General features: G+C 36.8%; 2 protein-coding genes and 2 long non-coding RNA genes across 7 annotated transcripts; 2 read left to right on the top strand and 2 right to left on the bottom strand.

The window, feature by feature from the left end:
- The first annotated feature begins 3,252 nt into the window (after positions 1-3,252).
- On the top strand, positions 3,253-6,248 carry LOC141667884 (deSI-like protein At4g17486). The gene is made up of 4 exons (XM_074474529.1): positions 3,253-3,404; positions 4,859-5,115; positions 5,211-5,498; positions 5,759-6,248. Exons 2-4 carry the CDS (start codon positions 4,908-4,910, stop codon positions 5,995-5,997), a joined length of 735 nt encoding a protein of 244 aa, XP_074330630.1. The 5' UTR covers positions 3,253-3,404; positions 4,859-4,907; the 3' UTR covers positions 5,998-6,248.
- A 9-nt stretch (positions 6,249-6,257) lies between these two features.
- On the bottom strand, positions 6,258-14,655 carry LOC141667891 (uncharacterized). Of its 4 annotated transcripts, XR_012552836.1 has the most exons (6): positions 12,071-14,655; positions 11,872-11,949; positions 10,966-11,010; positions 9,058-9,150; positions 7,455-8,810; positions 6,794-6,933 (listed from the first exon to the last, which is right to left on the bottom strand). It is a non-coding gene; the product is annotated as an uncharacterized LOC141667891 (long non-coding RNA). The 4 variants fall into 4 exon arrangements; XR_012552837.1 differs by adding an exon at positions 6,258-6,501 and having other exon boundaries at positions 6,747-6,933; positions 7,455-11,010; positions 12,071-14,652; XR_012552835.1 differs by having other exon boundaries at positions 7,455-9,150; positions 12,071-14,653.
- Positions 14,656-20,533: 5,878 nt separating this feature from the next.
- LOC141721105 (uncharacterized) lies at positions 20,534-21,767 on the bottom strand. Its single transcript, XR_012574655.1, has 3 exons — positions 21,640-21,767; positions 21,441-21,518; positions 20,534-20,579 (listed from the first exon to the last, which is right to left on the bottom strand). It is a non-coding gene; the product is annotated as an uncharacterized LOC141721105 (long non-coding RNA).
- Positions 21,768-22,653: 886 nt separating this feature from the next.
- Positions 22,654-23,529, top strand: LOC141707935 (uncharacterized). The gene has a single exon (XM_074511390.1). It carries the CDS (start codon positions 22,654-22,656, stop codon positions 23,527-23,529), a length of 876 nt encoding a protein of 291 aa, XP_074367491.1.
- Positions 23,530-25,311: the final 1,782 nt, after the last annotated feature.

Below are 25,311 nucleotides of genomic sequence, written 5' to 3'. Positions count from 1 at the left end.
ATATACATGATTGAAAATTCATGTTCTCCTCATGAAATCAATTTAGGCCTTGTTGGACAATTAACTGTTACTATTAACTGTAATGGTCTTTAACTAGCTGATTGAGTTCTTTGTTTTGATTCATTGATTGAATTTATCTGTTTTGAAACTATTTAGTAAATAATTGTCTTAATTAGCTTTTTGTATTCTATACCTCAAAAAAGTAACTTTTTCGAATTTAGTTTTTTGAGGAAAAAATTATTTGAAAAAAATAACTAACAAATACAAATATTAAATGTTTAATTTGGTCAAAACTTTAATTTGATTTAAGAAGGTATTCTTTTACCAAAAAGCTAATTTTAAAACAGGGCCTTAGTCACTTTACACCGTTCTTTTTTAGGCTCGCAATTTAGATATATAAAATATTTTTTGGTTTCCTATACCTCATAATCTCCGCAACTAGAATCGGATTTATGTGTTAAAGTACGGGTCTCTCTAAAATTTTACGTTATTAGACGAAGATGCCGATTTCAAGATATAACTTTGTCTTTTGTGAATCATTAAAATATTAGGAATGATAAGGAGTCAAATTTAAGTACTCTCGTCAATATGAGCTTTGTACGAAATTACCTGTTTTTTTAATAGTTCAAGGTATTATATGATGATTCTTTTCCACATCTTATTTTAATATTATCATAACGGGTTTTTTAGTATGTGCCCAAGAGTATATATTAATAAGTTATGTGACAAAATTTGATTGACTCATTCTTATTAATAATGATGTACCTCTGTATGCAGAAAAATCATCACAAATCACAATGAGCCAAATTATGAAAAGTGAATGAAATTTAGTATATAGAGTGGGTCCATGAGCACCTACTAGACAAACTGATATGAATGAAATTATAATGAGAAATGAGAAATTAGATTTTCGTTTATGATACATTATAATTAACTATGAACCAAACCATAAGATACACCTATGCCTCTTTGCTTTTCATCCTCAATAGTATTTAGATAATTGCAACAAATCTAGTTCATGGTGATAATTGTGTTATCGTAAACCGAATGGACATGAAACTACGTACGTAAAACAATGGCAGTCGAACACTGAAAATTGATTTACTTGAATAAAAGTCTCTTCCACGTGGATTTGAATTTTCAAAATTTTGTACTTCAGTTTAGGCCTTATATTATTTGTGGTTTCCATTTTCGAATTTTGTTTTGAGTACAAGTTGAGAAAGTATCTGCATTTAGAAAACAAATTGATAGATTTCAACCCCACTAAGTTTAGTGATAGCTAACCAGCTGCATCCTCTGTCAACACATAAAATCATATTACAATGTGAATAGTCAGCCAAAAAATGAATTTCTAATTAATAGGAAAAAAATCAATATTAACAACTTGTTTGGTAATATTAACCCTTTTTTTTAGAACTCTTTCCAATATTATTCAGAAATATTTGTGTATAAATAGAATTTTTGATAACAATGAACAAAATATTTCATATATCATTGTTTTTTCTTTCAAGAAACTCCTTTTCGATACAATAAGCAAGGCAACTATTTTGAATCACACTTTAGAATATATATATGAAACAACTCAGCCCCATACTCATCATTCTATCATTTCTTTCTAAACTTTAAATATTGTTTTAAAAGTAGCAAAACGAAAATGATAGAAACAAGTTTGACTAAACCATGAGAATATCAATAAAATTGAGGAAAAAATGAGTTAGAAATCGTGTAACAATTGTATAGTTAAAATGATCACACTAAATAGATGCAACAATAAACAAGGCTTTAATGTGTTTCTTTCTTAAATTTATGCCCTCTACACAATTCAAATGGTTAGGGACACTTAAATAGACACATAGTTGTCGTTGTATAAAGTTTTCAAAATGGCCACAAAATTTACACCTTGATTAGCAACTGTTACAATTAATTTTTAATGGGCCTTCATTTGGGTCTTTTCAAATTGCTTTAATGAGAAAGAATCTTATAAAGAAAATGGAGGTCCCCTTGCTAGTTAAGGGCCATACAAATTTATTTTACTTTATTCTTTTTGTGATAGCTCTCATTATTTGTATTGTTTATTATTGCATGTCACTGGATTTTTAAAAGATAACTACACGGAGTGATGACTTGTACATCAATATTGTACAGTGAACATGACATGACTCATTTTCATACGTTGAGTATTTTAAAAATTCTCGATTTGTCTGCTAATTTGAGAATTATAACATTTTTGGTTAATTGAGTTTTTAAAATTCAATTAATTATGTATATTTTTAAACAACTAAAATAGATCTTATCATTATTTTGATTGATCGCCCCCACGTTGTTCCACAATCACCGAGTTTTACGACATTGTATGGCTTGATCTCTTGTATATTTTGGAGTAATTTTGATGAAGGCAATATATAAAATAATTGTTACATGTGAAATCAGAGTGAAATAATAATAATTATTAGTATCTGTTTGACACGAGACAGATGGCAAATAATATGGGGTGTTTGGTTTTGATGGTACAAAAATAGTGCGGTTGGTTTTCTGATGGTACAAAATATAACTCCACTATTTTCCCTTCTCAAAGCAGTCCAATCTCCAGAAGAAAACAGTCTGAAGCCCAATACATATATGTATGAAGCCCAAGACACAAATGCTCTGTGATTTTTTTTTCTCTTTCTGTTACCAAACACAATTTAAATTTGTTAAATGTATAATTTTACAACATCTATTTTTATTTTACTTGTCCATTTAAATATATAACTGTTATTTTTTTTCTTGTAAATAAATTTTTTTAATTTTTTTTAAAAAAATAATAAAAATATGCAGTCAATATACCTTAAAATACATATGAAAATTAAGTGTACAAGTAATTTGGAACATTTTAGTACAAAATACAATGTGAATATACACAAAATACAAAAAAAAACAACGCAGTCGGTTCTAGCGGGAATCAAAATACATACTTTCAAACAATCCTTTCTCACCATCCCAACCTGAAAAATATAAAAGAAGAGAAAAATGGTTGTTTCTATTTTCTTTTTGACAAGGAAAAGGTTGTTCACTAGATGCCATCATACAAGTAAATGTTACAAATACAAGAAACCAAAACAAAAACTCAAGACTATAGTTTCATTGCATATGTCACTCTGTCAGCTTATGTACAAACAATAAGTCAAATCAACTTGTAACAGTGTTAGATTTTTTTCTTGGCTTTAAAGATTTCCTTTTTTGTTCTTTAAGCATTTAAAGGACACTAGTTCATGTACTCTCCTCAGATATCAGTTTGAAAATTTTGCCACAACAATAGGGTGGGGCTATACATTATTTTGCACCCAGTTCTGCAGCAAAACAATGCTTAGATTATGAAGGAGAAATTGCAGTCCAAAGCTCTGACTGGTGTTGTTTTCTTTTAGGTAAAAACTTAAAAAATATGTTCAATCTCTCTTTTTTCATTTGTAGTTGTTAAATGTGTTTCATGGGTTTGAACTGATTTCACATATTTGTATAAATTTATGTATAACTTCTCTGGTTGACCTTTTTTTTGCTATTCTGAGTGAGTTCTTGCAATGCTAGTGTTATTCTTATCTCGTGCAAAGTTTAGTGTTATTTTTCTGTAGTTTACTATAGTAGCAGTGTGTGTCTTTCATTTTCTGCACAGGTCCTATTCAATGTTATATTCTTGCTTGATCCTAACACTTACACATATTCATTTATTTTCCAAATAGTTCCAGGAAGCCATCTGCTATGTTGATGGTACTCTGTTATTTGGTTGTTTTTGTTTAGTTAGAAGGGGGTAACTGACTCGATTACTAGAATCAAGAGTTAGAGGGATGATGAAAACACCTGGATATTCCTCCGTCCCAATCAATCTGACTTGTTTGACTTTTATAATTTTTTTTGATTATATATTTTATGAAATTTTCGGTCAAAATTAGGTCAATTTAACCACAAAAAGTGGACAAATAAATTGGAACTGAGCGAGTACAATGGAATGAATGCAGGGACAATGTGATACTTATGCAAAGTTCATTTCTTTATCTTTTATGTGATTCGGTCTATGAGATAAGATATGGCTCATGAATCTTGATTTTTTTTAAATATTTTCAATGGTTTAATTAGAATTCCGAGTTGACTAGTGGAAGTGTGTTTCCTAATCAAGGGTTGTGCCAAATTTTTTAGGGGTTTGGGAGCTTATTTTGGAGACAAACATAGGGAGCTACTGATTTAGTTCTTTACATTATACTCCCTCCGTCCCTCCCAAATGTTTACATTTGGGTGGGGCGCGGAGTTTAAAAAAAATGATAAAATAGTGGAGAAAAGTTAAAAAAGTGAGTAAAGTAGTGGGACCGATTAATATTATATGTATAAAGTGGGTATAGTGGAGAGAAGTAGTGGATGTAGTTATTTTAAAAATTATAAAAACCTTACCATTTTTGGAAAGTTTTGAAATGTAAACAATTGGAAGGGACATCCAAAAAAGGAAAGTGTAAACAAATGGGAGGGACAGAGGGAGTATGTTTTACGGGGATCCTGCTGAGCTATACTCGGGAAATATATTGGAGATAAAAATTGTAATTTTGTGGTCTGCCGGTGGATTACTGCTGAGACCTATCACCTATAGTAGAAGGTTGCAACTTGCAAGTAGTTTCAGTGCTTAACCAGCCAAGTTAACCCATGTGTTTCATCCTGACATGAAGTTTGATTGTTAGTTTGCTGTAGTAGAGTTGAAAGGAAATAGGATAACAGAAGTTTTACCTACTTGCTTGCAACTATATTTAGAGGTATTTGTGGATCCTTATGTTTGTATTTTATATGTTAATCTTATAACGTGTCCTTGAAGTTGAATGTGATGTTACCTATATTACAGGAAAAGAAGTAGGATTCGATTCAATAACTGGTTGATTACACTTAATTGCATGAAGATAGAACGAAAGCGTGGGTGGCGGTCATTAGTACCTCACTATCTACGAGCCAAGCCTAGTAATCGTTTTTGCATGTTTAAAGTACAGTCAGCAAGCTATAGCCCCTGCGAGACACCTGTGTATCTAAATGTGTATGACTTGACAGCCATCAATGGCTACGTCTATTGGGCAGGCCTCGGTGTCTTCCACTCTGGTTTGGAAGGTCTGGGTTTCGTCTTGTTTAAATAAAATGCTGGTTGTTCTGTTCTTGTCTAAAGTTAAATTCTTTTATTGGCATGCAATTTTTAATGCTTACAGTTGATGGAGTAGAATATGCTTACGGAGCCCATGAACTTGCCGCTAGTGGTGTCTTTGAGATTGAACCTCGGCAATGCCCTGGCTTCAAGTTCAGAAAATCAATTTATATGGGGTCAACTTACATGGATCCTATCCAAGTTAGAGAATTCATTGAGCACCAATCCGCACACTACAATGGCAATTCATATAATTTGGTTGCAAAAAACTGCAACCACTTCTGTGAGGATATATGTTACCAGCTAACTGGAAACCGGATTCCAAAATGGGTGAATCGATTAGCCAATATAGGTAATTGTTTAACCAGGCTCCTCTCACTGAAACTAGTATTTACTTGGACATGGGGTACTGTATATTTTGTAGCATAGCTTTGACAAGTGCAGCTTTAAGACCTGATATTATATGTTGCTTTAACCATATACATGATATTATATGTTACTAAGTTTTTTAGAGTCACCTTGAGCGCTAATCCAGTTACGGCAATGTCATCTGATATTTAGCAATGGTTAGAAGCTTCTGGCCTCATGTTTCGTTCATTTAACTTTCTGTAGGTTCACTATGCAACTCTGTACTCCCAGAGGCCCTTAAAACTTCTGCTAAGAGAACTGAACCAGATTTCCAATTCTCTACTAATGAAAAGAAGAGTCTGAGTAATGCCTTTAATTGCTTCACATCAATTTCCATGTATCATAAGGAGAGGGAAGTATCAATTACTTCATTGTTTCTACATTCCCACTATAAAGGCTGCCTACCTCCATGGGAATTTAAAAAGTCTGATGATGACTCTTAACACAAGGTCATGAAGAGTTGATCTTTTCTTACCTCATCTGTAAAATATGCAACATGCAAACTGAAAACATCTGCAGCCTTCATCATGGTGTTTCAAGAATTATCTTGTTAAAGTTTATTTTTTGTGTAAGTTTACATTTCTGTGTATGATACTCGAATATGTAAAGTCTATATATCACAGAATATGCAAGGACTAATGCTGCATTTTTATATACCTGCAGCAAGATAAATCTTTGTATTTTTCTCGCAATGTGGAAACGAAATTTAGCACATTTTGTGATTTTGAAATGTTTATCGAAATTAACATTCATGCCATTTCAGAAACTACATCTGAGTTGAAAGTATTTAATATATTTCTTAGTCTTCCTATTCCTCATACATTACATATCCATAGACCTAATTCGTAAAGTCTGTGAATTGCAACATCACTTTATTAGGGGTACTTCCACCAGCAGTTATCCCTATATCAACTAACCAGTCTTCTTTTCTTACCCAACTCACTGTACTGCATGTCACAATATGTCAACACGGATAAATATCGTATGCTAAATTGGAATTTAGGATTTCAGTGACCTAGTTAATGTACAAATGTAAATGTAAAAGTCCAATGTGTGCATCAAATACTAAGATTTTAATAGCACCTGTAACTCATGAATGTTAGGAATACTATATAAAACAGAATACCGCCTTCTATAATTAATCATTGAATACTAATTATTCAATAAGATTAGAATAATTTGCAGAACTTACTGATAATTTGTAGGTTATTCTGTTTCCAGGACCGATTCTCTCCTCACTGTCAATCCAGTACGCTGGTATGCTACTTTTCTCGGAAATCATTTGCAAGTGACTAGTATTATAGGAATTCCAGCCCCGACTACTAGCATCATATCCAACTGATTCTCCAGTAATCTTAGCCCAATGCATCTTGCCGTACCTTGTTCAAAAAAAAAAAAACAATCCAAGAATTGCTTTTACACACCAGTGACAAAGATGCCTCAATGAGGCAAAAGAAGATTCAGCTTTTGTCTTTTTATCTTTAGGTATACTTGATAGTTAAGGTATGGTAGTTTGGCCTTTACATATTACACATTTATGTTATCTCTAGCTCAACCCCCCGGAGATTTCACATTTCTGCATTTTTTTTAAGAGAAGGGACCAAAATAATATATCTGTTTTACACATTGACATTCCAGATTTGTACTCGGGTGATAAGCTTTTCTATTTGTAAACTCAAATATATGTTGGTTTTTATTTCAAGCACATTTTTTAAGAGGATCCTTGCTTGAAAAATAAATTGTCAACCTTTTAACCGAAAGGAGAAAGTAGTGAATATTAGTGATGCAGCTTGAGCACTGTCCTTTGGCATCTACTAATTTTATAATAATCTTCATCAGTCTGATTCACAAAATTTCTTAACAGTAAAAACAAATTAGATAGAAAGAACTTGTCACGTACCATTTTCGTATATTCTAGGTTCAATAAGATGCCAATGACGTAGCTTTTGCTAATGGTAGCTATCAACATGGAGTAGCAACAGAAGTTCAATGCTTCAACTGTTTCATTTTATGTATAATATAGGAACTCATAAGAGGTTACACCTGTGTTGGACCAGGACAGGACGGCCCAAAAGAATTATAGTTAGAATAATTACAATACATTATGTAAAGCCCAAGAAGGCCCACATTGTAAGGTTTGAGCCCATTTGGGACTTAGTATAAATAAAAGACAACAATCTCATTTGAAGGGGTTAGCTAATTAAGCAAAGAAGATCATCTCCTAAAACTATAGTCTAATAATAATATTATTGGCTCATCATTTGGCGCTAGAAGGAGCTTTGCTTTAAAAAGATCCAACCAGAAGTTGATTGTAGAAGAACTTGATCCGGGAACCGCCGGACCGACTCAGGTAAAGGAGTTGACGGCAGAAGTTGCCGCCGACCCCTCGACCCACGGCGATCGCGAGCTTCCTAAACAACCGGCATTGAAGCCGAAGTGTTTGTTCCCTCCACCTGAAGCTCCTCCAGAAGATCAGTTTCTGGGATTGAAGGATTCACTCCAAAGGGACAGAAAAAGAAAAACTGTGTCAGGTCAGCGTTTTAGAGTTCAAACATCTAAAGGAAAAAAAGTTCTCTCGAGCGACGTTCGGCTGCATTTGGAAAAGAAAGAAAGGCTAAAAGCCCAAAATCAAGGAAATCCAAAAGATTCGCTTGATTCAGATGAAGAACTCGAGTTTCTAGAGCGCGAAGCTCAGAGATTGCAGGCTAAACTTGAGCGAAAACGCGAGATTCACCGTTTCCGTCAAGAGCTCCAACAAACTACATTTCAAAATGAAGGACAAGACGATGAATTTTATGACGAGGATGATGCGGAGTACGAATATGAACCGTCGGCGGAGTCAACATATTCGCAACCTCGCGAACGTCGACAGAGGACGGTGTCATCTGCCGATGTCTCGCATCAGACAGAATCCACAGAATCTATATCTCACAAGGAGTTCGCTAAAATGCAGGAGGAAATCGCCCAGATACGTACCTTGATGAGAAATCTGGCAGGGTTTGAAACCGTTTCCGAGAGCCCCCTATCATTAGTGCTTGAGAAGGCGCGCATCGACAGGACGTTGAAAACGCCTGCTCTCGACCATTTTGACGGATCCTCGGACCCGTTGGCATTTTTAAATACATTTGATGGTCGCATGGCTTTCTTCGGCCACTCGGAGATCGCTAGGTGTCAGTTCTTCTCCACTTGCCTTCAAGGCACGGCTCTCCGATGGTACAGTAACTTGCCACCTCGGTCAATCGACTCGTGGACAACCCTGAAAAGCAAGTTTCAAGCCCGATTTTCCAGCAACTACAAAGGAATCAAAGTTACTGCATCCTTGATGACAATGCATCAACGCTGTAACACCCCCAAATCCAAGATCGTGAATTCGGGTCGTTACGATCACTTATTAATTAAATAATTCTCTTTTCACAATATTACTCGACCTTTTATTCAAACTCACATACACACAGGTTATATGCTTGGAAACATTATCAAATAAATCATTTCCACTTATCTACCTGACAGGGCTGGCGCACAAAAAGCCTACGGAACTCACGAGCGTTCCTTACCCGCCTACGGACAGCAGTCCTGGTCTGATCCATGCTGGTAGTCTGTTGTGATATGATATATAAAAGCAAGGGTGAGCATTAAAGCTCAGCAAGGTATATATCCCCATAATTAAGTATGTAAGGATAAATAAAACCAATAATTATACTTTGTATCTCCAAAGCGTTCTGAAAGTTTATATGCTTATCAAATTTATAATATTCTCAAAATCAACTACAATAGTATATCCACTGAATACTTGTATTCATCTCTTTCTCAAAATCATTTTATATTCGTACTCATTTTATTTCAAAATCTCAAGATGTTACTCGAACCAAGATTCTCAAATGGGTGTGATATATATTCATTAACATCCCAATTTAAAACTCAGCCTTATTGGCAGATTTCTCAAATGGATTTGATATATAATCATCAAAATCCTTATTTAAACTCAGCCTTATCAGCAGATTTCTCAAATGGATTTGATATATATTCATCAATATCCTTATTTAAAACTCAGCCTTATCGGCTATCTGTTGTATATTTCACAACAGTTTTTCCAAAATGGAAGAAAGGGACTATACTGGAATAAACCACGTATCGGTGATCAGCCGAATACGAAATTTTCTCTACTAGTAGAAGGAATACAAACCTAGCCGCCTTTGGGCTCATCAAGACACTACACGGTGGTTGCCCATTGCCGTGCAAGTCCGAAAGTCAATGGTCACATAGACCATATAACCGTACAATGCGCCACTCCGCGCTTGCATAATGCGCCACTCCGCGCCTGGTCACTGCCCGATACCACTCTGTGCCGGGCAGGCCACATTCCAGTCCCAAAACAGTTATATCTTTTGCTCAAAATCCTTTTTCGAAGGAATAGGTCGTTAAAAGTTGACCTGTAAATAAGATGTTTTATTCATCACTTTTAACTCAATTGATCTTTGGGAGTTGTCGGATTTTTGAATTTAAAATCATTTTCAAATCCCTATCTGTAGTAGGGTGACACGTATATTACTCACTTGTTCTTTATTGAACGAGGAAGCAAAACTCTTATGCTTCAAGACTAAGTTCCCTAAGGTTTTGATACGTTTCAAATGATTAATCTCTTTCAAGAGTTTTGAATAATTTAGAAAGTACCTTTGGGAATTATGTCTATTTTTAAATAAGTTTTTAGAAGTCCGAAGATATTAAATATCTAAGGTCTCATAATTATATAAGAGGGATTTAATGAATTGATAAAATCTTAAGTACAAAGTATTTCTAATTAAGGTTCAATGAATTAATAAAAACCTTAAATACAAAATATTTTGTGAATAAGGTCCAACGAATGGAGACACCTTAATCAAATAATCAAAACATGATTTGGTATCCTATAATTGCTCTTTGAATAGTTAAATCTTTATTAAATAACGTGAAATTATTTATAAACTATTCAGTATATTTTTAAATACTTTCTGGATATTTAATAATCCCTTAAATATCGCTTTATAAAATAATCAATCAAGTAAGGGTGTCCCTTAAATGAATAAACCAATATTTCTCGAAGTTTAAGTCAAAATCTCAATCGTTCGCTTGATATATATATTACGCGAACGTACTTTGTTTATCGAAATAGAAATCTTTCGCGTCCGGCTCTCTCCGGAATTAAATCGTTATTAAAATATCTTCAACTCCCATTATCATATATTATATTTGAAATACGTTTCAACTTCTCATACTCGTGTAAAATGAAATTTGTTTTCGTAAACAATCGCATAATTCGTATGCATTGATATCATAGACAAGCATATATATATTTGAACTGTAAATCATGGCATCAATATCACAACAGTATATATATAGCATGGATAGTATGAGATAGGGTTTCGAAAACTTGCCTCGAGTAATCGAAGTGGTATGGTCTCTGGTGTTTGGTTGGCGATCTATAAACAAGAACCAACGGTCTAAGTTAGTACGCGATTAACGTCTCGCTTTTATTAAGCAACTTTCGCAACTACTCAAGTATAACGAATCTTCGATCGTCACATTCTCAACACTTATATTCTCACTTTATAACATGGTCGAGTTTTGAAATCGATCGTTCGCTTTAGAAAGTCCATTTCGAGTTTTAAGCTCGAACGTGAGAAAACGCGCGTCAAAACTAGGTTTTTATGCGTTTCTCGCTTGCGCTCACTTTACCAAAACATTTTTATAAAATCGAAAAATTAATATTTTCTCAAAATTATTTTTGTACAGTCTTCTCTACTGTCATATCCATTTTTTATAAGTTTTCCAGAATCTCAGAATTATTTTAAGTCCTTCAAAATCACCATGCAAGTGGACTTAAGTGCAGTTGGCTAATCGCAGAAATGTTTTACACTAAAACGACCATAACTCCTAAACCGTAAATCTCCTCATGATGATCTACACATGTATAGAAACTAAAAAACAATATCTATCTATTCATGGTCAGTGGTTTTCAAATTTTAACCATTTTCATGGCCGAATGTCCTGCAGAAAACAGATCAAGTGCAAGAATGCCCAAACTCAATTTCTACTACTTGATCTTAACACAATCACTACCTATAACCATCATAAACACAAGTACTTCTCAAGATCCACCCACATGAACCTTATATGCTCTATCTAGTACCACATACATGGATTACAACTCAACATCTCAAGCCTTTAGCAAGAACATAATCAATACAAACTCAAACAAACACAATCCTTTGGATCTTAACACTACAACAAACATAACTCTTAAATCCAACCATAAAACCTTAAAGGGTTGAAAGTTATACCTTCTTGGACACTAGGAAGGTTAGTTCTAGGATGATTGAGGCTTGGTTTTCTTAGAAAACACTTAGAAGGGCTAGATCCTTAAGAAACAAAACCAAGAAACAAGTTAAAATTTCGGAGTAACCTTTCTGCACCTCATTCAAACATTTTTATAAAATTAAAAAAAATTAATTTGAGGCTGAAATTTGGTACGAAGCTTACCCATGATATAGAGAAGCTATGATAAAAATTTCATGATATTTGAATGAGTATATTTTGAGTTATGAATTTTTCTTTCTCCCTTGCTCAGAAAATCCGAACTGCTGGAATGAAAAATGGGAGAGCTTTAAGTGAGGGAAAAGTGGTTGTTTTCTTTGTGGCTAAAGTGTGGGAGTGTATAATGAATATATGGGATGTATGCAGCAGATTTGACAATAATTTGGCAAAGGTATGGGTTGGTTTGATTGTGTGGTGAAGTGAGAAAAGGGAGAAGTATGGCTTGTGTACTTGTTTGTCTCCCATCACTATTCAACACTATTCCACTAACTATTCTAGTTAGCTTCTAATCATCTAGTTACACTCCTAACTACTAGTTAGGACTTGGTTATGCATGGCCAACTTGCATGGGATTTAATTTCTCATTCGTTTATTTATTGTAAATGCAATCGTCGTTCCATTCTGATAGTTTCCACGTATAACGACTTGTTTCGTAGCGATTTCTTTTATCGCTTATAATCCTATAACCAATTCCATTCCTTCTCTTGATCATAGAAATACCTTGATATATTATTTATTTTACGTAGTATTCCCGGTTCTACGCCATTCTTTACGGATACGAAAACACGTAGTATAATTGTGAATCTTCGAATTCCGTCGGCTTTTACATTCACTTATTTTCCTCGATAAACAAGAATATGATCTCGGATTCTCAAAATTCCACTATTCATTTAATGATGATCCTCATACGTATTACTTAATTAGCTCAAGTTACTATTCACAGAAGTTTTAAAATATTACAAAAATCAGGGTTCTTACAGTCTCCCCCCCTTAAAAGGATTCCGTCCCGGAATCAACTCACAAATAGATGGGGGTACCTTTCTCGCAGGTGGCTCTCTAATTCCCAAGTCGACTCCTCAAGCTTGGGATGTCTCAATAAGAATCTGAATAGCTTGACACTCTTGTCCCTGAGTACTTGCTCTTTTCAACCAATGATTTTAACTGGTTGCTCAATGTAGGACAGATCTAGTACTTACTCATGTTTCACTATATTCTTGGTATCCGCATTATACTTTCTCAACATTGGCACATGAAAAACACTATGAACCTGTTGAAGGTTTGGAGGTAAAGCCAATTCGTATGCCACGGTTCTATTTGTCACAAAATCTCAAAGGACCCATATATCGGGAACTCAACTTCCCTTTCTTTCCAAATCTCATCAGTCCTTCCCATGGTGACACTTTCAAAAATACCTGGTCACCCACTTCATACTCTCTGTCTTTTCGTGCTAAGTCGGCATATTTACGCTGTCGGTCATCCTCTGATCAACTCAACTATGTCCCTCGTTCTTTACACCAAGTCGGGACCTAGTAACTTTCTTTCACCAACTTCATCCCAGTACAAGGGTGAATGGAACCTCCGACCATACAGCGCCTCATGTGGGGGCATTTCTATACTCGCATGATAACTATGATTGTAGGCAAACTCTATCAAAGATAGGTGTTCATCTCAATAACCTTAAAAATCAATTACAAAATTTCTCAACATGTACTCCAATGTCTGAATGATTCACTCACTTTGTCCATCGGTTTGGGGATGGTATGCAGTACTCACATTTAGTTTGGTTCATAAGCATTCCTGAAAGCTCCTCAAAAAAATCTGGAGTTGAATCGGGGATCTCTGTCAGATACGATAGCTACAGAGACTCCATGTCTTATCACAATTTCCTTGATGTATAGCTCTGCTAATCTATCCACCATGTAGGTTTTCTTGATTGGAAGAAAGTATGCTGACTTGGTCAGTCGATATATAATTACTCATATTGCATCACGGTTAGCCTTAGCTTGGGGAAATCCTACCACAGAATCCATGGCTATTTGTTCCCACTTTCACATCGGAATTCCTAAGGGTTGTAGGAGTCCCCTCGGTCGCTGATGTTCCACCTTCACTCTTTAACAGGTCAAACACTTACTGACCCAATTGGCCACGTCTCTTTTCATGTTGGGTCATCAATAATATTCCTTTGGATCTCGGTACATCTTGGTACCTCCAGGATGAATTGAATATCTAGAATTATGTCCTTCGCGTAAAATTTCATCTTTTAATTCTCGAACATTCAGAATCCAAATCCGGTTCGCATACCTCATAATTCCCTTCTCATCTTTCTCACATTTGACTTCTTCTCAGTCAAAGATTCTCACTCTTCATTCATCTTCTCTTCCTGATAATGTCCCATCTTTTCTAACAATTCCAGTTCTAATTTGATCTCAATTAGTCCATCAGTCCCTTTACCAGTGACTTCACCTCTATCTCCATCTCCTCGAGTTCTCTCACTAGTTCCTCCGGCGTTGTCAACATCTTGAGTATCTCTTTACTACTAAGGGCATCGGCCACCACATTGGCCTTCCCTGGGTGATATAAAATCTCACCGACATAGTCTTTCATTAACTCTAACCATCTCCTCTGTCTCCTGTTGAGTTCTTTCTGAGTAAATATATACTTAAGGCTCTTATGGTTAGTGTAGATCTCATAATTTTCTCTGTATGGATATTGTCTCCAATTTTTCAAAGCAAAACTATTGCTGCTAATTCTAATTCATGAGTAGGATATCTTACTTCATATTCCTACAGCTGCCATGAGGCATAAGCAGCCACTTTCCCATGCTGCATGAGCATGCATCCTAATCCTTTATGTGACGCATCACTATAGATCACAAATCACCCTTTCCATCGGGCAATGCCAGCACGAGGGATATTACCAAACTTCTTTTCAATTCCTGAAAACTTTCCTCACATTTTTCATTCCACACAACCTTTTTCGTTTTGCAAGTAGGCCTAATCAAAGGTCCTGATATCTTAACAAAATCCCGTACGAACCTCTCATAAAACCAGTTAATTCCCAAAAAGTTCCTACTTCCGTAGGTGTGGTTATTTTTTTCTCATTGGAATACTGCCTCAACATTGGTAGGGTCAACTAACACTCCTTCGCTGCTCATCAATTGTCCTAAGATCTGAACTTCATTTTGCCAGAATTCGCACCTTGAGAATTTGGAAAACAACTTTTCTCTTCTCAATGCTTCTACCACTATCCTCAGATATTCCGCATGTTCTTCTTCCGTTTTAGAATAGACTAAAATATTATCAATAAAAAAATAATGACGCACACGTCCAAATACTTTTTAAACACTCGATTCACAAAGTCCATGAAAGCTACTGGGGCATTCTTTAGCCCGAACGACGTCACCAAGAACTCATAATGTCCATACCTCGTGCGAAATACGGTATTTGTCCCCTGTTTTAATCTTCAGTTGGTGATATCCCATTCTTAGATCGATTTTCAAAAAGTGTACCACTCCTTCAAGTTGGTCAAACGAATCGTCAATTCTAGAGAGAGGGTATCTGTTCTTAATAGTCAGCTTATTCAGTTCCCTATACTATGTGCACAATCGCATACTACCGTCCTTCTTTTTGACAAACAACATTGGTGTGCCTCATGGTGACACATTAGGTCTCATCATTCCTTTATTCAACAGTTCTTGCAACTGTGAAGTCAATTCTTTCATTTCAACCGGGGCTAGCCTATATGGGGCTTTTTGAAACTGATGCCGTTCCTGATGCTAATTCGATAGCGAACTCTATCTCTCAGTCAGGTGATAATCCTGAAAGGTCTTTGGAAAACACATCCTCAAACTGGTTAACAACTGGTATGTCACGTACATCGGGGCTTCTCTCTTGGTACCCGCCACGTATGCTAAATACGTTTTGCTATCTTTCCTTAATAATTGCTTTGCTTGAGCAATATTAAAAAATTTCTGGGTCTGACGCTGACCCTTAATCACAATTTTCTTGCCGTTAGGCATTCAGATTTTAACTTTCTTTCCTTTATAATCAATCTGAGCACCATTGCTCGATAACCAATCCATTTTTAAGACCACACCAAATTCTCTCAGCCTGAAAGGAATTAAGTCCAACTTAAAGCCCTTCCCTCCTAGTTCCCACTTGCAGATTAGATGAATCTCATTAATTGGAACAACCTCTCGATTCACTATTTTTATTCACAATAATTCTCGCGTTGGAATCACATTAAGTTTTAACTTGGCCAAAAATCTCGCGATATAAAATACTTAGTTGCTTCAGAATTAAACAGAATATTTGCAGTTACCAAATTGAGTAAAAGGTTACCTGCTATCACGCCCTAGCTAGGTTGGGGAAGTTGCTAGAATAATGTCCTAGTTGGTTGCAATTAAAGTACCTCAGTAGCTCTTTTCCCAATTACATACCCCGGGATGTTTCTCCCCACATGACTTATGATCCTGTAGGGGTGACCGAAACTGGTTATGAAACGTAGTCTTATATTGACCACCTCCCTGGGCGATACTCTTGCTTACCGGTTCGCTAAAGCTATTTCCGCCAGCTACGGTAGTGGCGAACCTGGTACCCACTGCGGGTTGGGACACCACTCCCCTCTCAGTCCTAATCGGAAACTTCTGTTTATCGCTCTGCCGCCTTGGCTTCCGAACTTCTCTTCTTGCTCTCTTCCTCTTTTTGACTTTGCTCACTCTCTGCCTCTACAATCGAGGCCTTTTTGCACATAGTCTGTTATCTAAAGTAATGACACTCGGTCCTGAATCCATTGTTTCAGCCCTTGCTGAAATCTCCTCGCCTTTTTCTCTTTCGTGTTCACAAACTCCGGCACGAATCTCGACAGTTCAATAAATTTGGCTTTGTACACAGCCACTGACATCTTATCTTACTTAATCTCTAGAAACTTCAACTCCATCTGAGCCTCCATAAACCTGGAAAATACTTTTCCCCATGTGATAATCACATCAGTCTCCAGGGTTCCTTTAGGTTCCCACTAATAATTTGCTTCTCCTTTTAACATATAATTGGTGAACACAGTCTTTTGCGTCTCTTCTATGGGCACTATCTCAAAGCTTTTTTTCCATTTCTTTCAGCCAAGCTCTGGCCTTAATAGGTTAGCAGTCCCTTGAAATTTCTGGGGGTTTTAACCACTTAAAGGCCTTAAAGACATTAGTAACTGGAACATGATCCACCTGGGTTGAGGGTGACAATTTAAATTCTCTCGAAGAAGATTCATAATTTGGTCCATGGGGTTTCCTCTCTGGCCTTCCCCCTCGTTAGTATCCATAGTTTCTTCTTCATTGTCATACTCTAAGCCGAATTCATTATATTCGACTTCCTCGTGTTCTTGGTTATTTTGGTTTACCAATTCAGCAGGGTTTGCTCTAGTTTCCAAATATGTCGGGGTGGCATCTTGATGCTAATATAAAAGATCACCAATATAACATTATTCACGTCTCTACTCATTATGTTAAAGTCGCTTAATAAATCGCTTTGTCACAAATACATTCTTCATTCCTCTTTAGTTACTCGCAACGTTGTGCCCACGCACCTGATTTGATGCATTAACAAAAGACGACATCCTGTCGAGAATATACACGTAGCTCCTAGTGACATCCCACTCTTGGAATTCAGCACCAGACTTATTGGTCTTCTCCTCTAGTAGTTCGGAGCTTGCTGTGTTGATTGCAGGAGCATGAAACTTTTCAAAAATTATTCTGTCGATTCTCGCTTTCCGTGTCGAACCATAATGGCTTAACGGACGAAATGATTTCGTATTATCGCATAGCATTCTCATCTTGGGACACGCTAAAATCTTCCTTATAGGACATAGATTCCTCAATGGTATAGCGAATACCCTTCTTGGTAGAATCGCTGTTCGTCATGTATTGAACCCTTATTATCGGAACAATACTTTCAACCAATTCAGGTAATGTAATAACCTTAATAGTAAAAGAATTAAGCATCTTGATTCTTGCCTAATATGTCTCCTCAAGGACACTCTATAAAGAGCTATGAGTGGCAAGACTCAGGTTTTCCAATCAACCTATGGTATTGGGGTATCGTCTTCATCCCGCTTTCTCCGGAGACTTAGCTCCACTTCGATATCAACATTATAAAAAAAATCATGTACAATTTTCTCCTTTCCTCATTATGTCGATCTTAAACGATTCCATCAATTTTCGTATAACACTTCACATAAACACTTCAACATAACTCCTGGTAGTCCATCAACAAACTCTATTGGCTCAACCAATGGACTCTCTTTCGCATATAACTCTTAGCAATCTTTTCTCTGAGTGCTACAACTCATTCTCTTCCCTTAATGTTGGTTTTTCAATCGACTGTTAATAACTCAACCAATGCCTCAACTCTTAAGGCTAAGGTCCCCTTGGGTACTACCGTCGCGACTACCCCATAGTAATCCGACTACGAACTCGATGAGAGTTCTTGTTAACTTTTAGATCCTCAATCTACCCATTTTACTTTTACTGTTTCCAAGACTTATAACCTTTGGCTCTGATACCATTTCTGTAACACCCCCAAATCCAAGATCGTGAATTCGGGTCGTTACGATCACTTATTAATTAAATAATTCTCTTTTCACAATATTACTCGACCTTTTATTCAAACTCACATACACACAGGTTATATGCTTGGAAACATTATCAAATAAATCATTTCCACTTATCTACCTGACAGGGCTGGCGCACAAAAAGCCTACGGAACTCACGAGCGTTCCTTACCCGCCTACGGACAGCAGTCCTGGTCTGATCCATGCTGGTAGTCTGTTGTGATATGATATATAAAAGCAAGGGTGAGCATTAAAGCTCAGCAAGGTATATATCCCCATAATTAAGTATGTAAGGATAAATAAAACCAATAATTATACTTTGTATCTCCAAAGCGTTCTGAAAGTTTATATGCTTATCAAATTTATAATATTCTCAAAATCAACTACAATAGTATATCCACTGAATACTTGTATTCATCTCTTTCTCAAAATCATTTTATACTCGTACTCATTTTATTTCAAAATCTCAAGATGTTACTCGAACCAAGATTCTCAAATGGGTGTGATATATATTCATCAACATCCCAATTTAAAACTCAGCCTTATTGGCAGATTTCTCAAATGGATTTGATATATAATCATCAACATCCTTATTTAAACTCAGCCTTATCAGCAGATTTCTCAAATGGATTTGATATATATTCATCAATATCCTTATTTAAAACTCAGCCTTATCGGCTATCTGTTGTATATTTCACAACAGTTTTTCCAAAATGGAAGAAAGGGACTATACTGGAATAAACCACGTATCGGTGATCAGCCGAATACGAAATTTTCTCTACTAGTAGAAGGAATACAAACCTAGCCGCCTTTGGGCTCATCAAGACACTACACGGTGGTTGCCCATTGTCGTGCAAGTCTGAAAGTCAATGGTCACATAGACCATATAACCGTACAATGCGCCACTCCGCGCTTGCATAATGCGCCACTCCGCGCCTGGTCACTGCCCGATACCACTCTGTGCCGGGCAGGCCACATTCCAGTCCCAAAACAGTTATATCTTTTGCTCAAAATCCTTTTTCGAAGGAATAGGTCGTTAAAAGTTGACCTGTAAATAAGATGTTTTATTCATCACTTTTAACTCAATTGATCTTTGGGAGTTGTAGGATTTTTGAATTTAAAATCATTTTCAAATCCTTATCTGTAGTAGGGTGACACGTATATTACTCACTTGTTCTTTATTGAACGAGGAAGCAAAACTCTTATGCTTCAAGACTAAGTTCCCTAAGGTTTTGATACGTTTCAAATAATTAATCTCTTTCAAGAGTTTTGAATAATTTAGAAAGTACCTTTGGGAATTATGTCTATTTTTAAATAAGTTTTTAGAAGTCCGAAGATATTAAATATCTAAGGTCTCATAATTATATAAGAGGGATTTAATGAATTGATAAAATCTTAAGTACAAAGTATTTCTAATTAAGGTTCAATGAATTAATAAAAACCTTAAATACAAAATATTTTGTGAATAAGGTCCAACGAATGGAGACACCTTAATCAAATAATCAAAAACATGATTTGGTATCCTATAATTGCTCTTTGAATAGTTAAATCTTTATTAAATAACGTGAAATTATTTATAAACTATTCAGTATATTTTTAAATACTTTCTGGATATTTAATAATCCCTTAAATATCGCTTTATAAAATAATCAATCAAGTAAGGGTGTCCCTTAAATGAATAAACCAATATTTCTCGAAGTTTAAGTCAAAATCTCAATCGTTCGCTTGATATATATATTACGCGAATGTACTTTGTTTATCGAAATAGAAATCTTTCGTGTCCGGCTCTCTCCGGAATTAAATCGTTATTAAAATATCTTCAACTCCCATTATCATATATTATATTTGAAATACGTTTCAACTTCTCATACTCGTGTAAAATGAAATTTGTTTTCGTAAACAATCGCATAATTCGTATGCATTGATATCATAGACAAGCATATATATATATTTGAACTGTAAATCATGGCATCAATATCACAACAGTATATATATAGCATGGATAGTATGAGATAGGGTTTCGAAAACTTGCCTCGAGTAATCGAAGTGGTATGGTCTCTGGTGTTTGGTTGGCGATCTATAAACAAGAACCAACGGTCTAAGTTAGTACGCGATTAACGTCTCGCTTTTATTAAGCAACTTTCGCAACTACTCAAGTATAACGAATCTTCGATCGTCACATTCTCAACACTTATATTCTCACTTTATAACATGGTCGAGTTTTGAAATCGATCGTTCGCTTTAGAAAGTCCATTTCGAGTTTTAAGTTCGAACGTGAGAAAACGCGCGTCAAAACTAGGTTTTTATGCGTTTCTCGCTTGCGCTCACTTTACCAAAACATTTTTATAAAATCGAAAAATTAATATTTTCTCAAAATTCTTTTTGTACAGTCTTCTCTACTGTCATATCCATTTTTTATAATTTTTCCAGAATCTCAGAATTATTTTAAGTCCTTCAAAATCACCATGCAAGTGGACTTAAGTGCAGTTGGCTAATCGCAGAAATATTTTACACTAAAATGACCATAACTCCTAAACCGTAAATCTCCTCATGATGATCTACACATGTATAGAAACTAAAAAACAATATCTATCTATTCATGGTCAGTAGTTTTCAAATTTTAACCATTTTCATGGCCGAATGTCCTGCAGAAAACAGATCAAGTGCAAGAATGCCCAAACTCAATTTCTACTACTTGATCTTAACACAATCACTACCTATAACCATCATAAACACAAGTACTTCTCAAGATCCACCCACATGAACCTTATATGCTCTATCTAGTACCACATACATGGATTAAAACTTAACATCTCAAGCCTTTAGCAAGAACATAATCAATACAAACTCAAACAAACACAATCCTTTGGATCTTAACACTACAACAAACATAACTCTTAAATCCAACCATAAAACCTTAAAGGGTTGAAAGTTATACCTTCTTGGACACTAGGAAGGTTAGTTATAGGATGATTGAGGCTTGGTTTTCTTAGAAAACACTTAGAAGGGCTAGATCCTTAAGAAACAAAACCAAGAAACAAGTTAAAATTTCGGAGTAACCTTTCTGCACCTCATTCAAACATTTTTATAAAATTACAAAAAATTAATTTGAGGCTGAAATTTGGTACGAAGCTTACCCATGATATAGAGAAGCTATGGTAAAAATTTCATGATATTTGAATGAGTATATTTTGAGTTATGAATTTTTCTTTCTCCCTTTCTCAGAAAATCCGAACTGCTGGAATAAAAAATGGGAGAGCTTTAAGTGAGGGAAAAGTGGTTGTTTTCTTTTGTGGCTAAAGTGTGGGAGTGTATAATGAATATATGGGATGTATGCAGCAGATTTGACAATAATTTGGCAAAGGTATGGGTTGGTTTGATTGTGTGGTGAAGTGAGAAAAGGGAGAAGTATGGCTTGTGTACTTGTTTGTCTCCTATCACTATTCAACACTATTCCACTAACTATTCTAGTTAGCTTCTAATTATCTAGTTACACTCCTAACTACTAGTTAGGACTTGGTTATGCATGGCCAACTTGCATGGGATTTAATTTCTCATTCGTTTATTTATCGTAAATGCAATCGTCGTTCCATTCCGATAGTTTCCACGTATAACGACTTGTTTCGTAGCGATTTCTTTTATCGCTTATAATCCTATAACCAATTCCATTCCTTCTCTTGATCATAGAAATACCTTGATATATTATTTATTTTACGTAGTATTCCCGGTTCTACGCCATTCTTTACGGATACGAAAACACGTAGTATAATTGTGAATCTTCGAATTCCGTCGGCTTTTACATTCACTTATTTTCCTCGATAAACAAGAATATGATCTCGGATTCTCAAAATTCCACTATTCATTTAATGATGATCCCCATACGTATTACTTAATTAGCTCAAGTTACTATTCACAGAAGTTTTAAAATATTTCAAAAATCAGGGTTCTTACAAACGCTCCGGCGAAAGTCTCAGGAGTTTTCTAACCCGGTTCAGAGAAGAGATAGCAGAAATTCCAGACTTAATAGAACAGATGGCTGTCAATTTCCTGACAGCGGGTATTGATAAGTCTAGGCATGGCCTCCTTTTAGAAGAGATCTTTGAAAAAGGCCAAAAACCCTACAGGCCGCGTTCCAGATTATAGAACACCGCATGATGCTTCAAGAAGCGGTAAGCTGTATACAATCTCCGCGGAGGTCGTCAAAATATGAGCGACGCCGAAGCTACAGTCCACGATCCCCTGCGAGGGAAAGGCGCCGAGAGCGTCGTAGGTCGCCCCCGCCTCGCACATCGGACCTTCCCCCGAGGGATAGAAGAGAAAGAGATTGGCAGCCCCACAATCGATCTGAAAAAGAGTTCACTAAACTCAACACCGAGAAAACAACAATTTTGGCGGTGTTAAAAACGGAACCGGATTATCGCCCTCCAAGACCCATGAAACCAGGAAGACCCCCAAGCTCCAGATATTATGAATATCATGAAGACACCGGTCATACAACAGAGCAATATTTTCAACTTAGCAATCTCATCGAAGGAAAAATTCGTCGAGGGCAACTTGTCCACTATGTGCAGCACGATGATGAACCCAGACGTCACCATCGAGGCGAAGACGATCGTGTAATCGACGTTATTTTTGGTGGTGCAGCCGCCGGGGGCCTCTCTCACAACTCTCGCAAAGTTTATGCTCGAGAAGTCTTTAATGTCAATCCCTCGACAGCTAAACGCCCTCGAGCGAATCCCTCCCCCGTCATATCTTTCTATGATGACGATTATCGTCCCGGTCTCATCGAAGGCCATCAAGATGCTCTCGTCATCACAACACGTGTGGGAAACAACACGGTTAAGAAAATGTTGGTCGATAATGGAAGCTCTGTCGACGTGTTATATCACCATGCTTTGTCCCGAATGGACATAGGAAATCGAAGACTCGAAAACTCCCGAACCCCGCTATACGGGTTCACAGGCAATGAGGTTCACATTGTAGGAACTATCGATATGCCAGTGCTTTTCGGTTCCCCACCCTGTTAGATTTGGAAAATGGTCAAATTCCATGTGATTAGCGCTTCCTCTAGCTTCAACGCCATTTTGGGACGAACAACGATCACCGCGCTCCGAGCGGTAACATCTATCTCCCACTTGAAAATGAAGTTTCCCACAGAGTTCGGCGTGGGAGAAATGGTTGGGGATCAAGTAACAGCAAGACAATGCTACCTAACCATCGTTTCTCCAAGAAAAAAGACAGAGGAAGAGTTAGAAGTCAATCAAGTGCTAGACATCGACCCAAGAGAATTGATCGACTCATCCACAAGCAATTCATGCTCCCCTCTCGAGGAAACAAAAGATATAGAAGTATTTGAAGGAAACCCTGATAAAACAACAAGAATTGGCAAAAACCTCTCATCAGATCTCAAAAAAGAAATCACGAACCTCATCCGGGAATTCTACGATATTTTTGCTTGGGTCCCGAGGGACATGCGTGGCATCCCAGAGACCATTGCTCGACATTCGCTGCACATCAGTAAGGACACCAGGCCTGTGCGACAGAAACAACGCATATTCTCGGCCGAGAAAAGAGCAGCCATCGACCAAGAGGTCGACAGACTCCTCGACGCCGGCTTCATCGAGCCTGTGCAATTCCCCACATGGATATCGAACGTTGTTCTGGTTAAAAAAACAATGGGAAGTGGAGAATGTGCATTGATTATTCAGATGTGAATAGGGCGTGCCCTAAAGATTTTTACCCTTTGCCCAATATCGACCAACTCATCGACGCCACAGCGGAAAATGAACTCCTGTCCTTTATGGACGCCTTTTCGGGGTATAATCAAATTAAAATGGATTCCCATGACTGGCAACAAACTGCTTTCATCACTCACAGGGGAGTCTTTGGATACAAAGTAATGTCCTTCGGATTAATCAATGCGGGCGCTACTTTTCAGCAGACAATGGATAAAATATTCTCCTCGCAGATAGGAAGAAACATGCTAATATACGTCGATGACATGATCACAAAGTCAAAAGCTACCTCCGACCACGTGACAGACCTTCGAGAAACGTTCACCAACGCAAGGGCAAATAACATGCGACTGAACCCGGCAAAGTGTTCATTCGGCCTTACTGCAGGTAAATTTTTGGGGTTCCTGGTTACCCAGAAAGGCATCGAGGCCGATCCAGCTCAGACAAAAGCTATTCTAGAAATGAGCAAACCAAGATCCATTAAAGACTTACAAAAGCTCACAGGGTGTATAGCCGCGCTTCGAAGGTTCATTCCTCAATCTTCAAAGAGATGCCTCCCATTTTTCTCTGCAATAAAAAAAGCTTCCAGATCATCGCAGTTCGAATGGAACGAAGACTGTGAAAAAAATTTCACGGAGTTAAAGATGTTTTTGACAAATCCTCCAGTTTTAACACGACCCTTAACAGGTGAGCCGCTACGGGTATATCTCTCAGCTTCCGACGAAACTGTCGCGGCAGTATTAGTCCGTGTCGATGAGGGAAAAGATATTCCTGTATATTACATCAGTCACTCACTTCGAGACGCGGAAACAAGATACCCTCAAGTCGAGAAACTCGTATACGCTCTCGTTGTCGCGAGTCGTAAGCTACGCCATTATTTTCAAGCGAGAGAAATCCATGTTCTGACCAATCTTCCTCTGAAAAGAATCCTGCACAAGCCCGACATAACAGGCAGGCTCGCAGCTTGGACCATCGAGTTAAGCCAGTTCTACATCGAGTATAAACCTCGAACGGCGATCAAGGCCCAAGTTCTCTCAGATTTCATCGCCGAATGCCAGTTCCAACCCAAGACAC

The sequence above is a fragment of the Apium graveolens genome, chromosome 1 (assembly GCF_009905375.1).
Source record: "Apium graveolens cultivar Ventura chromosome 1, ASM990537v1, whole genome shotgun sequence".
Classification (NCBI taxonomy): domain Eukaryota; kingdom Viridiplantae; phylum Streptophyta; class Magnoliopsida; order Apiales; family Apiaceae; genus Apium; species Apium graveolens.
Note: the sequence above shows the minus strand (reverse complement) of the source record. Positions and strands in the feature narration are given on the sequence as shown.